At 57.3% G+C, this 12,917-nt stretch overlaps 1 protein-coding gene across 17 annotated transcripts in view; it reads right to left on the bottom strand.

Moving 5' to 3' along the window:
- The window catches only part of CTDP1 (CTD phosphatase subunit 1), a 51,957-nt gene that overhangs the window by 22,312 nt on the left and 16,728 nt on the right, over nt 1–12,917 (bottom strand). For 15 of the 17 annotated variants that reach the window (XR_005058332.2, XR_005058331.2, XM_037007434.2 and 12 more), the window contains exons 5-10: nt 12,766–12,916; nt 10,010–10,100; nt 8,150–8,316; nt 6,304–7,275; nt 4,423–4,564; nt 3,521–3,724 (exon numbers count right to left, since the gene is read on the bottom strand). Coding sequence is in view for 15 of the 17 variants with exons in the window: in XM_037007434.2 (XP_036863329.2) it covers nt 3,521–3,724; nt 4,423–4,564; nt 6,304–7,275; nt 8,150–8,316; nt 10,010–10,100; nt 12,766–12,916 (1,727 nt within the window). In the remaining 2 variants the exon portion in view is untranslated. The remainder of the gene's footprint in view (nt 1–3,520; nt 3,725–4,422; nt 4,565–6,303; nt 7,276–8,149; nt 8,317–10,009; nt 10,101–12,765; nt 12,917) is intronic. The other 2 variants (XM_037007431.2, XM_037007432.2) reach the window with 2 other exon arrangements.

The raw sequence follows: 12,917 nt of genomic DNA, 5'->3' as shown, positions 1-12,917 counted from the left end.
AGCCCACTTTACTGTGGTGTAAATCAATCTAGGCTGGGACCACCTCAGGGCTGCCCAGGGAGGTATGTCCACAACAGGCTCCCCAAGGGTCAGCACATGGCACACGCGGTTCCTGACACCTTCGGAAACCTGATTCAGTTCCCTACAGGGCTTCCCCCAAGGGTGCTGCAGCCCATGGACGCAGCGAGCCTTCCTCAGGGCCACCAGGCTCTGGCATCCCACCACAGCAGCGCCCGACAGTGGTGACATCAACACAGAGGCTGCTCTTCTGATGGACAAAACCGGAGGTGGGAAGTACTAGCGTCAGAGCGCCCTTCCTGCAGGAAGCATCCTCTTCCTCTGCCCTCCTGCCATGACACGGACCGCAGGCTGAGGGCAGGGCACGGCAGAGCCGGGTGCCCCATGGGAAGGCCCGAGACAGCAAGTACCCATCTTCCACACCCACGGCACCCTTCCAGCACTGGTGTCCTATGGGAGCAGATTCCTCAGGTCTCCACCTGCAGGACGGCCCCGTGCCCCACAATCTGTCACCTGGTGAGTCAGTGCGGCAGAGGTCCCTTTCAGGACACCAGGGTATTGGAGGAACATGGGGCCCAGGCCCCCCTGCCGGCCCCCTCACCACCCTTCCCACCCTGACCTGCCAGGACTGCTCCCCTGCTGGCCCTCCACATGGCCCCACGGCACGCCGCTTCCTGTGACAGGCTCCGCTTTGCGGCCTGAGGAGTGCTAAGGCCCGATTTTCTTAGGTGATCTCACTCATGGAGTATGAGCCCTACCATACTTGGCACAATTAAAAAAAAAACCTACTTTAAGCTTTTCTGTTATCTATAAATATTAAGACTAAGAGGTAAAAATCAATCTATTGTGTGATTATACATCTATGGGTTACATGGGTCAATAACATGTTAAAGCATTAACATACCACTAACATGAATAACTAATAGCCCACAACACACACATTGTATACACAGTGCCCGGCACCCACACGGCAGGAGTAGGTTTTCTTGCCTGCGGCCTGAAAGCATCATGAGGCCAACGCTCTCCATCGCCCGCGCTGCTCCCTGAGCTGCAGGGTGCGTGTGCTCATTCTTGTTGGTCGGGAGGGGGCTTTCCAGAGGTTCAGCCCTCTCCCTGGCATGCCCACACACCTCCGTCCTCCAGGACAGCGGCTGCAGCACCAGCCCTCTGCACTGGGTCCTCACAACAACCTTCTCCCCATTCTTCCCTGAGTGCTTCCAGTTTGCATATTTTTACACTTTGTATTCCCTAGTTTTAGAATGTCTGATTATTTTCATAGACTGTAATCCTCTGCTGAAATTCTTGCTCTCAACTGGCTTCTTGCTCCCCTACTTTCCTAACGGGGTAACCACGACTACTTCAAGGCTCCCGTGCCTTCCGCGGGGCTGGAACTTGGTGCCCACGGTCCTGGCGACCTCTCCGATCCTACTTCCCAAGTCCTGGTTACTCTGCTGGCTTCAACCCCAACCTCGGTCTTGGAGTCCTGAAGAAACAGCCTTCTGGGGCTTCCCCAGGAGCTGCCAAGGGCCCTCAGGGAAAGGCCGCACGTGGCTCCTTACTGCCCTGCCTGGGGGCCCAGCTCTCCCTGTCCCTGAACGCCTTCCGGCTGGCTCAGCAGTCGAGGGGGAAGCCCACCCAAGCTCGGTGGCTCCTGGGCATGTGCTCCTCATGCTGCCAGTTGGTGCCACACAATCCGGCTATCTGTGTTTGAGAGCATCTCATGGGAACTCTGTGGCCATTTCTCCAGGATCTCCACTGGGCCTGACCCTGTCCCCAAGGCCCAGCTATCTTCACCATGTGAGCCCTTCACCTGCAAGCCGCATCCCCAAGCCCACGAGCAACGGCCCCACGGTCCCGGCAGGACCGGCCCCTCCCTAGGAGGAGCCTGAACACTGATCAAATGAAGGCGCCTCAGAAAGGAAGCTGATCTCACTATTTTGAAGACATTTTCTGCCACAGAAATCAACATGCTGACACCCACGCTTCGGGGCAGCAGACACACAACGCCCAAGCAGAGCTACCAAAGTCCTCGTAGGTCAGCAGCTTAAGGAAGGGATGGGAGGGGCAGATCTAAGGGAAGAGCTGCCTCTGACGTTAGGCTGGTACCAGAAGAGCTACGGACCCAAGCCTCTGCGGGACGACGGGCACCATCGCCCTGGATGCTGAGGCGACACTCCTGCCGAGCCCGTGCCCTCGCATGCTCCCTCCGCTGGTCAGCGGTGCACACAGACGGCACCCAAAGCTGTCCTCCCCCTGAGTTCCGAGGTAAGGCAGCACCGTAGCAGGTTTCTACCTCAAGTGATATCATATCACCACAGAGCTTTAACAAGGTGGGGTACAGAATGAGGCCACTGTGGAAAATATTTCAAGACAGTTTTTAGAGTGACTATTATTCATTAAACGTGCTGAGCCAAAAATGTGAGCAAATACAGAAACGCCAACATTCCAGAAATTCAAGGAAGGCACAGAATCCAGCAAAGTTCAGTAAAGACCCTGGGACACGGAGCCAGGACAGGCGCCCCCCTCCCATATTTAAGTGGGCAAAGCTTTCTTCTCAACATTTTCCTAACTTGCAGTAAACATTTCCTGGAGGCAACGAGGCAAAAAATTAACAAAAACGGATGGAAAAGGATGAATTAAGGACACAAAAAGGCAGTCCTCTGAAGTGAAACCCGGACTGCTAGTCCACGTGTGGGTCTGCACCTCTCTGGCCCAACAGCAAAGGTACAAGGCCTCCCCAGCGAGACGACGCGCATGCCGGGGAGGGGGCGCGGGGCTGAAGCCCGGCCTGCTCTGTGCAGAGCCGCTGGCACTGCTGGTTAAGGATGGGGCTGCTGGGAGGCTGCACGGGAGCGGGAGCAGAGGCACAGACTCACTCTCCCAGTGACTGAAGTGGTGCCACTGGAGCAAATGAAGTTTCATCAGAAAGGACACCAAGAGTCACGAATAACAAGATACGCCAGCAAGAGCCCCTCACGCTGGCCCAAGCCAGGGGGTCTGTGCACCACCACAGCTCCATTCCGGGGCTGGCGTAGGGCTTGTCCACATCCCCCCACTGAGTCCACCCCAGTGTGAAGAAGGCCAGAGGGCAGGGGCCCGACCAGGAGGGCTGCCGCCATCCCCAAGGAGCACTGGGGGAGCCACACGGGGAGCACAGGCTCGCCAGACACGTGGGGCACCAGGGCAGAGGGAGGGTGCACCTTCCTACGGGGACACAGCAACTCACAGCAAGTCGAACAGCTCGTGGAGGGCAGACCGAGCACATGCCTGCACACGCGTGCATCCAGGGCCCCCACTGGGGCCCAGAACGAGACAGAAGACCACGCAGAAAGGCCTGAACTATGAGCGGCTGGGGAGCTGCCCCCAGCCGGGACACTGACACTGACTCAGGCCCAGGCAGACCCCCAACCTCACACACAGCTAGCACGCTGCTCCAACACCGGGTGGGCCAGGACCACGGTTGAAAACCCCAGTAAGAACCCTGGCTGTGGCACACAGGTACCTGAAGGAGGAGAGCTCTGCGGCGGAGGGCAGGGGGCTGGGGGGCCCGGGGCCCACAGCGCCCTTCCGGATGAGCTTGCCCGTGTTGGCGTCGTAGATCCGGACTTCAGGGCCAGCCTGGGCCCTGGGACGGATGGGCATCGGATGGAACAAGGCGGTCGGAAGGGCTCCCTGCCTGCCGGGAAAGGCTGTGGGGCCGTCCTCCCTGCGGATGGAGCACAGGGGCTGTGAGAAAGCGCGGGCGCTGCCCTGGGGCCACACGCAGGCCCCCACCTGAGGCTGCCTCTGTCCCAGACCAAGCCCCGCAGACACAACCCCAGCCAGGCTGCAGTTCCTGCTCCGAGGCCTGTTTCAGGACTTGACCTCTACCTACAGCGCTCGCACCCTGACCAGGTGCACAAGCATTTCCTGACCCTTCCTCAAGCAGACCGGCAGACCCAGCTCCTGCCACTTTCCCCACGAAGCCCGATGCTGCCGACCCACCCACACACCACTGCCCTTGGGCCCTGTCAGACCCTGTGAGACCTTCTTAGGGTCTGCATAACCACCTCTAGCACCTGCTTGCAGCCGAGCTGCCATGCTGTTGGAAAATCAATTGGAGCTCTTCTCTGGGTGGCGGTAGGCACACAGGTGGGTTTCACAACAACCAAGCTCGGCAGAACTTGGAGTACTGGCAGCGCGGGCAGGAGGGGACAGGTGAGAGTTATCTGGAGAGGGAGGTGCGGACCCTCGCCAGGACCCTCGCCCTCTGAGCCTGTCTCTTGCTGCACACCAGGGTCGAAGGGCCCGGCCTGGGCAGCTATAGTGGTGCCATGAAATGAACTGCACGGAGCTCCGAGCAGGGCCTGGTGCCCGCCTGTGCACTCTGCCCACCTGTGCCCTGCCCACCTGCACGCTGCTCACCTCTGCGCTCTGCCGTAGTCATCTCTAAGTGGGAAGAGCTGCTCCTCCACCCTGTCCCAGCGCTCGAGGCAGCTCCACAGCCAGTCGGGGTTCACCACGTGCAGCTGCCCACTCTCCTGGGCCTGGCGCACCTTCTCTGTGCCTGTGGTGAAACCACCATGTTTTTGGTTCAGTGCTGCCCTCCAGTTAGGGAGGGTGGGGTGGGGCAGCAGGCTGGGGCCAGGAGGGCAGGGCAGGGATGGCGGGGAAGTTTGTCATCCACTGAGCTCCACTGGCCCAATTTCTGATCTCAAATTTGGGACTCTGCTGCTTGGCAGGCCAGCACCCCCAGGCTCTGCCCTCATCTCCTGGGACGTACCCCAAGTATGGGGCGAGGCCATATGGAAGGAGATGCTGTGCGGTTTCATGCAAAAGCTACAGCAGGTGAGCAGAGGGGGCAGGACCGGAGGATGGAGGGTGTGGGGCCGCCACGCCTCCCGCTCAAAGCCAGGCAGGCACTCACCAGACCCCCTTGGTCTCCACAGAAGCTCTCTCCCCCACCTGCGCCCCGTGCCCCAGACGGTCAGCTCTCCCCTGACTAGTGCCCTGCATTCCCACAGCTCTCCTGCCACTGTCCCCTGCGCAGACACCCTCCAGAGACCCTTTCCTTGCCGCACTGTCTCAGGCCTTCTGCCAGACACTCGGGGTCCCAATGCCAGCTCCCCTCTGCCACGATCTCATGACCCCCCACTCAGTGCACGACCCCTCCTCTCACCCCCCTGCCCCCCGGTCTACTGGAACCAGTCATGGGCCACGGGTGGGAGGCGCCAGGGCAGACCCACGCTGGCTCTGGGGTGCAAGCACGCCCTGCACATGCTGGGTCTCTGGGACAGCTGTCAGGTGAGGACACGCCCCGGCCCTCTACATGTCTAGGGAGGGTCTTGTTGGTTCATGACCTTGAGAACAGCAAGGTCAGGCCAGCTTGTCTATAAGTGAACAGGCAGTGACCTCAGGATGGGGGCTGGGCACCCAGGCAGGGATCCTGGGTGAGGTGGACACCCACTGAGCCCCAGGACACAGAAAGCAACCCCAGAGACCCCCACCGCCGACCCCAAGCAGGGGAAAGAGCTCCCCGGCTGCCCACAGGGATGCCTCAGGGTTATCACAAGCCACCCCCTTTTTCCCCCCAACAACCAGCAGAACCTTTCATTTATCCCACGCAAACACTTCTCTGAGCTCATGCATGTCACGTGCACACTCATGCCCACTCTCAGGGCTCAGCCTGAGGAAGACCCTGGTGCGGCCACGGGCAGGAGGCCTGGGGAGGTCACAGGTGGTCTTTGTGTGGGAAACGTGACAAGCTTGTGAGGAGCATTTAAAGATCTAAGTTGCATTTCAAGACCTGGTGTGGGCATCCCCTGAGCCTATCCCCGAGGGCTGGTCCGCCTGGCTGAGGTCCCCGAGTCTGGGTGTCGGAGGGCTGTCCTGTGGACATGGCAGTCCCCCCTCCCTTCCCAGCGTCTGTGAGTCCTGAAATCTCCGCAGCAGGCTCCCTAACCCACCGCTAAACTGATGGCATGGAACCAGCCGGGTCACTCCGACACGCGCACCAGAACTCTGCCCCGGCCCACGTGAGCCTCATTCTCCAAGTGCAGGACGTGAACCCCACACACGGCACGCACGACACGCCAGAGCCCTGCCCGCATGGAGGCGATCCTGCCGGAACCTCACCAGCTTGCCCTTAAAGGGCAATGATTCAGAACGGCCCTCTGAAAACCCAAGGAGCACACAGCAGCCGTGCGACCTGGTGCGGCGTGACACCATGCGGATGCACTCCACACAGGAGCCCCCCACGCTGCGCCCCCACCCTGCAAGCAGGACCCAGGGGCCGTGTGCACTCACCAGCCCGTGCGGCGATCAGGTGGGTGGCCTTGTCGGGGGCGTCGGGGTCCGGCACGAGCTGGGTGAGGACCCTGGCTCCCAGGGCCGTGGCGTGGTAGTGCTCCCGGGTCTTCTCCACCGGGAAGTTTGTGGGGTGCAGCCCACTGAATATTATGGCAACGTCCGCCAACACTTGGCTCTTGAGCTCCGGGACGATCTTGCGGATGTCGGGGATTTCTGGGGTGTCCCCGCGGAGGAACCGGTCGTACCTGGCGTAGTAGTCCGAGTGCACGCGGGCCAGGATCTCCTCCAGGTAGACCAGGTGGTCGTCGGCGTCGGCGTCCTCCTCGTCCTCCTCCTCCTCCCCGACACTCTGGTCCAGGGACTCCCCCCCTGTGATGCCTGACTGCTCACTGTTCTGGGACTCCGTCTCGGCCTCTTTCCTGTCCGCACAGCCGCCCCCCAACCCACACAGGCTGTCCCGCTCGCTGTCCTCCTGCGAGTCCAGGGGGGCGCTGGCCGCAGACTCTCCACACTGACTCGCCCCCGCAGGCCTCTCCCCCGCGGGGCCCGGGAGGCCCCCGGGCTGTGTGAGCCGCCTCGGCCTTCTCCGGCTCCTCTCCTCCACACCTTCGCCATCGGAGGCAGCAGAGGACCGACCCTCCGACTCGCTGCTGCTCTCACTGTCACTGGACAGGTCAAAGTCCAGGCCACTGCCCACTGGGCCCTGAGCAGGCCGCTTTTCCAGCAACGTCCGCCCATGCTGCTGACCGCACACTGGGGGCCCCCTCCCTTCGGCTGCGGGGGCACGGGCGGCGGGCTGGGTGCCTGTTTCATCCTCCTGACCAGGCCAGGGCCATTCCCCCCGCGGAGAAGCACCCCCATTGAGCTCTTTTGCAGGCTTCCCAGGGCCGTTACTCTGCTCCAGCCCAGAAATCTGCCTTCCTTCCTCAGGGTCCTTGACAGATGGAGCTTGTTCTGTGACATCAGCACCTTTAGAAGAATGGTTCACCATGTGTGCACAAAGGAAAGGTCGCCATTACTAACAGCAAACACGCAGCCCTCATCCAGCACCCCCCCCTCCACCGCAGCCAGCTGGCTTACCAACCCTAGACCAGGGCTGGCAGGCTTTGCTGTGAAGGGCCAGAGTAGACACCTAAGGTTTGTGGGCCACATACGGTCACTCTGTTTTCATTTTTACAATGGCTTAAAAACGTACAAAGCGTTCTCAGGGCATGGACTGTGGTCAGACCGGGCCTGTGGGCAGCAGGCACATCTCTGTCCTCAGCAGGGCTGCCCTGGAAAGGTCCCACTTCTCCTGGCCTAGAAGTTCTACTTTAGTGACTCAAAACACTTTATTTAAGAACTAAGGGCACAGAAACACTTTTTTCTCCCCCTCAGAAACACTTTAAACCAAAACTTTAAATCTTCAGACAGTGCTCGCCTGACACAGCACAGCGCCCCTGTGGGTGCCAGACCAGGGCACAGTGTCCCTCACCCACAGGTGCAGCCACGACACCCTGTCGTCTACTCCCTCTGAAGGATGCTATGGCTACATTCCCAGGGCCATGCTTATCTTCACAGAAAACTAGGATGACAGGTAGCATTCAGAAGTATTAAACTAAGCAGTATTCTTAAATCTTTACTCGATTAGAAAAATGTTCAGGTTAGTACTACTTTAAAAAAATCCAAATTGAAGCCAAATATGCTTCTCAGTACAACAAACAAACTCAACAACTTCTACAATTACTGAGATTTAATAAGCAGATAAAAACGAAGCGACTCTTGAACTTGCAGCAGTCACAACAGAGCAAGTGCCAGGAGGCAGAGTGAAGCAGCCCTAGGACAGTCCTGACAGGTCACCCACCTTTCCTCCTTGCCTGAGGCTCCCGGGGCCCAGAGGGGGCGTTGATGTCCCCTATGCCCTGGAAGTAAACATACTTCTTCACGGTGATCAGATTGGGGGCAAACTTCCAGACATCTTCTCGGTCATCGATAATGCAAACCATCGAGTCTCCACAAGGAAAGAGATTTCTGGAAGTAAAAATATCAGAACTACTAGTACAATGTACAAAAATTCATTAATTAAGAGTCATAACAAGCTTTTATATGTAACCAGTAGATAGCAAATTCATCCGAAACTATACTGAAGGGCCTTTGTTCAGCTCATTTTTAAATTCTCAGTTTCCAGAGAAAGTAAGATTAAAATAGTCGCATTTTCCCCACTGTCTCTGATGTTCCTTAGAGCAGTTTGGCGTTTGAGGGCCATGCCTTTGTCCCAGGAGAGCCTCACCCCAGGGGAGCCCTGCTCCAGCACAGACACAGAGAAGGCGCGTGGCCATGCCTGGCCCAACCGGACTCACTGGTCCGCCTGCAGCTTCAGCAGGGAGGGCCCGCCTCACTCGAACCTCAGCTGTTAGACAGGACGCCGCTTCCTGCACTGCACCTACACGGCGTCCTCTCCTACTCAGACACCTGACTACTGTATTCCCAAAAGCTATCAGGATGCACAGGATGAGCAGAAATATTAACGGGAGTCCTTCAGAAAGCCACGTAGTGGACCCAGGCACACTCTGCAGCCCTCACGTAAGTCTTGCCGAGTTCAATTTCTGCCCATAACATGGGGATTCAGATAGGTCTGCTTAGCAGTCAAATTTCAGAACAATAAAGGTTTCTCATCTGTCTCCTGGGAGCGGAAGTAAGACAGGAGAAACGCCTGCTATTGTTCAGGTTCTCCAGCTGCTAACAAAGCCTACAACGACACAGAAAAAAAGCTCATGTGTCCAAAATTAACACGAATTCATATCGGCAAGCATAAGGCAGGTAAAGCCCCTCACACAGCCTTCCAGATGAGGGAGTTGAGAGGCATACCATACCGCCTTGAGACTGCCGCGCAGCCCCCTGCCTGCACCTCCCCGAGCCAAGTACCCTCACTCACGGAGCTTCCGGGGAGCCAGCCCAGTCCTCTCTGACATCCTCATTTTGGGTAGCTTTCCCCTTGAATCCCTGCCTCCCACTTCCCTATGTCATCATCTGCTCAGGGGGATGCTAACTACAACGGGAGCTCTGCTCCTGAGATGAGAACCTCCAGGTTCTCTTCTTGTGCGTACGGACTTAACAGGCCTGTGTGGACAGGCTAAAGCCAGGCTCCAAATGCTACGTGAGTGGCTGGGGGGCCGATGCCAGCCGAAGTGTCTATGCGCCAGAGCTGCTCCTGGCCGAGTCTCCTTGGGGATCAACACCTGGGAGAACAGCTGAGCCAGGTGCGGTCTCCCTGCAGGGCTGCCTTCCTGGTAGCCACGGGGCCTCTCCTTGCTGAGAGAGAAAGAAACCTCTGAGAAGGTAAAGCAGCCCTTTGATGGGGGTAAGAGGCAGAAGGGGACACGGGGACAGGAGGCAGAGGGGGCACGTGCGGCAGGCAGTGATGTGACCCGAGGCTCTAACTTCCGTGTGGGATCAACACGCAAATGCCTCAAGAAATCCTGACACCGATACCAAAGACTGGCAGGGCAGCTGCCTGCTGCCATGCTGCCCGTCCTGTCCTGCTCCTCTGGGCTCCACCAAGTCCCCCAGGAGCCCACCGCATGGACACTTGGGAGGAAGGGAGGCCTGTTCAGAGGACCGGCTGGGAGGATACCGCTGGAAACGGGCAGAGTAAAGACAGAATGACTGCTCTGAGGTTCCGGCATATCTCCAATGTGGAAGTCAAGGAACATGGTGGACACACCTGAGGTTGCCCGTCTTAGAAAACGGGTCGATACATTCATCCCTTGACAGTATTCGGTGAGAAAAAAGCTTCTTCTCCGGGTCTAAAAAACCTTGGAAAAGAAAACAGGGAGAAGGTCACTGGTCTAAGACCCAGACGTCCCACCTGCCCTGGCAAAGCCTGTCACTTCATGGGGTCGTACAACTCAGAGCATGGCGGGCTGTCATTCTCTGCTCATCACACACTCACTGCATTGAACACTGCCTGGGACTTGGCTGGGAACAGAGGATGCGGGGTAACAGCACTCAGGATACTCCCCCAGCAGCTGGGAGTCTGTGGGTTCAACGTGAGACCTTGGCCTGCCCACCAGCTGCGGGCATGCGCAGGTGCCAGGGGGCCCCGAGACTGCACAGGACATGGTCCTGTGACGGAGCTGATTCTGGTTTCGCCCGAGTCTATCGTAAAGAAGAGGCGAACCAGACCTCGGCCACACCTCTAAGCGTGCACGCCGACCAGGCAGTTTGTGCTTTCCAAGACTTTTTCAGGTTAAACCCAAAGATGTTGCCCAACGCAGATAGAAGCACGCTCTGTCACGAGGCACACACCCCAACCCACTTGTGTGCTCTTTTCTCTAGGTGGACCTCCAGTTAACTGCTTCCTGCCTGCCCTCGGCAACGGGAGTCCTGAAATCACAGATGTACACACGGTTTATTGTTTTCTACTCTCAGTTCAGAAACACATGTCATCATTCAAATAAGTGCCCCCAAGCCTCCTGCCTGTGAGCCATGTGTCCACACAGTCTGAGGACCCCGGACAGTAACAGGCACTCACCACTGCGATGTTCAGAGAGCGGTTAGTATTTTGTTAACAGAAAGTACTGCTCTTATAGAAGAATGCTGCATGTGTACTTTCTTACTGTATGAAGAACAGGTAAATCCACACAAACACTGAAGCCACTCACTGGCTGAATCTAAAATTTACCAATAGGACTATTAGAATTTCTACATTAAAATAAATGAAAAGCACCCAACACACTTAACAATCCTAACAAAATACTTCTACCCTAACTATATTAAAAATACACACTCTGTGAAAATGGTAATTTCTAAAATTACAAGTTAACAGAAGGAGGAGGCGATAGGATCCATCAGTGTTAAAGACCCTGTCAGGTGTCAGAATGAAAGTCCGGGCCTCTGGTCATCGCCTGTGGATGATCAGGCTCCCCTGAGGACCGCTGTTGGTTCCGCTGCGACGTTATGATCGTGCGTAGATACTACACCTAACCTGACCCTGGCCAGCCGGGCCCCTCTCAAAGCCACAAGGGCAGGGGGGCAGGGGGGCAGGCATCACCTGTGAGTGACGAGTGTCCTCCCATTGCCCTTGGTGGGTGGCAGCCTCCGGCCTGGGCTGCGCTGCTGAGGCTCTGCACCCACCCCACTGGGATGGTGGCCTGTGGCTCCCTGGGATGCCTCCAGTGGACACACAGTCACACACACACCCCAGGGTGCAAGCATGGCCTAAGAGGAGCCCGGCCCTTGAAGGCCCAGGACAGTGTGAGCCTTCCAGGCACCCCTGCTGAGGTGGCAGTACCTTCACACTACGCACGTGCCTTCCTGATCAATACCAGAGGGACACAGAGGTCCAGAGGTGCAGGCCCAGCCACGTGGGGCCACAGGGCCACGCCTGAGCCTGCATCTGGAGGACTCCATGTGCTGCTTCCCCTGGGGTGGTGTGTGTGCCCTGGTATAGAATTCCATAAAGCAGGCACATTAGTATCCAAATCAGATCTCCTAGGCAGCCACACAGCAGCCATGTACTAAAGGCAAATACCTTGAGTGTTAGTTACAAAATGAATTAACTTTAACCTGTTAATTACGTGCTCATGATTCAATCTCCTACAGAGGCAGCAAATGGTAAGAGGGATGCAAAATTCATTTCTCCATCAGTAAGAAAGGACCAACACCAATCTGTAAAGACATCCAAATTTAAAAGTATCTAATTTAATTTACCACCCGTAACTAGTACCCCGAATTTAAAAGTACCTAATTTAACCACCTGTTACTAGTTTGAGGAGCAGTGGCTATGCTACAGTGCAAGCCCAGTGCCTGCGGGCAGGCTGCAGTGGGCTCAGCCCAGCTCTCCCGGGATGGGGGAAGCCTGAACCCTATACTCTGTCCCCGGACAGGGCTGCTGCTGGGAGCAGGGTTTTCACTTGAGCACGGCCAGCACAGAACCACAACATCCCTGCCCAAGTGGGTGCTGAGCCATCGCGCTGCACCCTTCCCAGTCAGGGATGCTCGTTCTGTCTGCACTTAGAGTCAGGGCGACATGCTCCAGTACCCTTTCCAAACCTATTGATGGCAGGTTTTCTTAAAGTATGCTTACGAAAAAAGTTTCTACTTTCCACGTATCCGTGTCCTGACCAACTTCGACACTGGCCTGCAGTGTGCACCTGACCAGGAGACAGCAGCCTGCCTGTCTGCAGAGCATGTCCAAGCAGTGGATGGCACAAGGGGTCCCCACAGAATGGGGTGGGAGGCCTCCGAGAGGCAGGGCTGATCCTTCCTCTCTACGTGTACCTGACACACGCTGACCGAACTGCCTCACTGCCCCCAGCCACTGGCTCCAAGACTGAAGCTGAGTTTGGGAGAGGTTCCTGATTTTTCTCCTTCATCCTCAAGAAAACGTCAATGAAAATAAGAAACCCCGACAACATTTAGGTGTCTGAGCCCCATGACACTGACCCAGCGGGTGAAGAGTAGGGTCCAGCCACTCACCTGCAATGGTGTGCGCATACAGCCGGCTGCCGAAGGTGAAGACGTGTAGCTCGTACAGCCTGGCGGTCTTTTCCAGAAACTCCCTGCAGTGTGGACGGAGACGTGTGTGCAGCATCGGCTCACCTCGGCCCAGCTGGAAGTGAAAGATGCCC

This window comes from Manis javanica, chromosome 9 (genome assembly GCF_040802235.1).
Source record: "Manis javanica isolate MJ-LG chromosome 9, MJ_LKY, whole genome shotgun sequence".
Classification (NCBI taxonomy): domain Eukaryota; kingdom Metazoa; phylum Chordata; class Mammalia; order Pholidota; family Manidae; genus Manis; species Manis javanica.
Note: the sequence above shows the minus strand (reverse complement) of the source record. Positions and strands in the feature narration are given on the sequence as shown.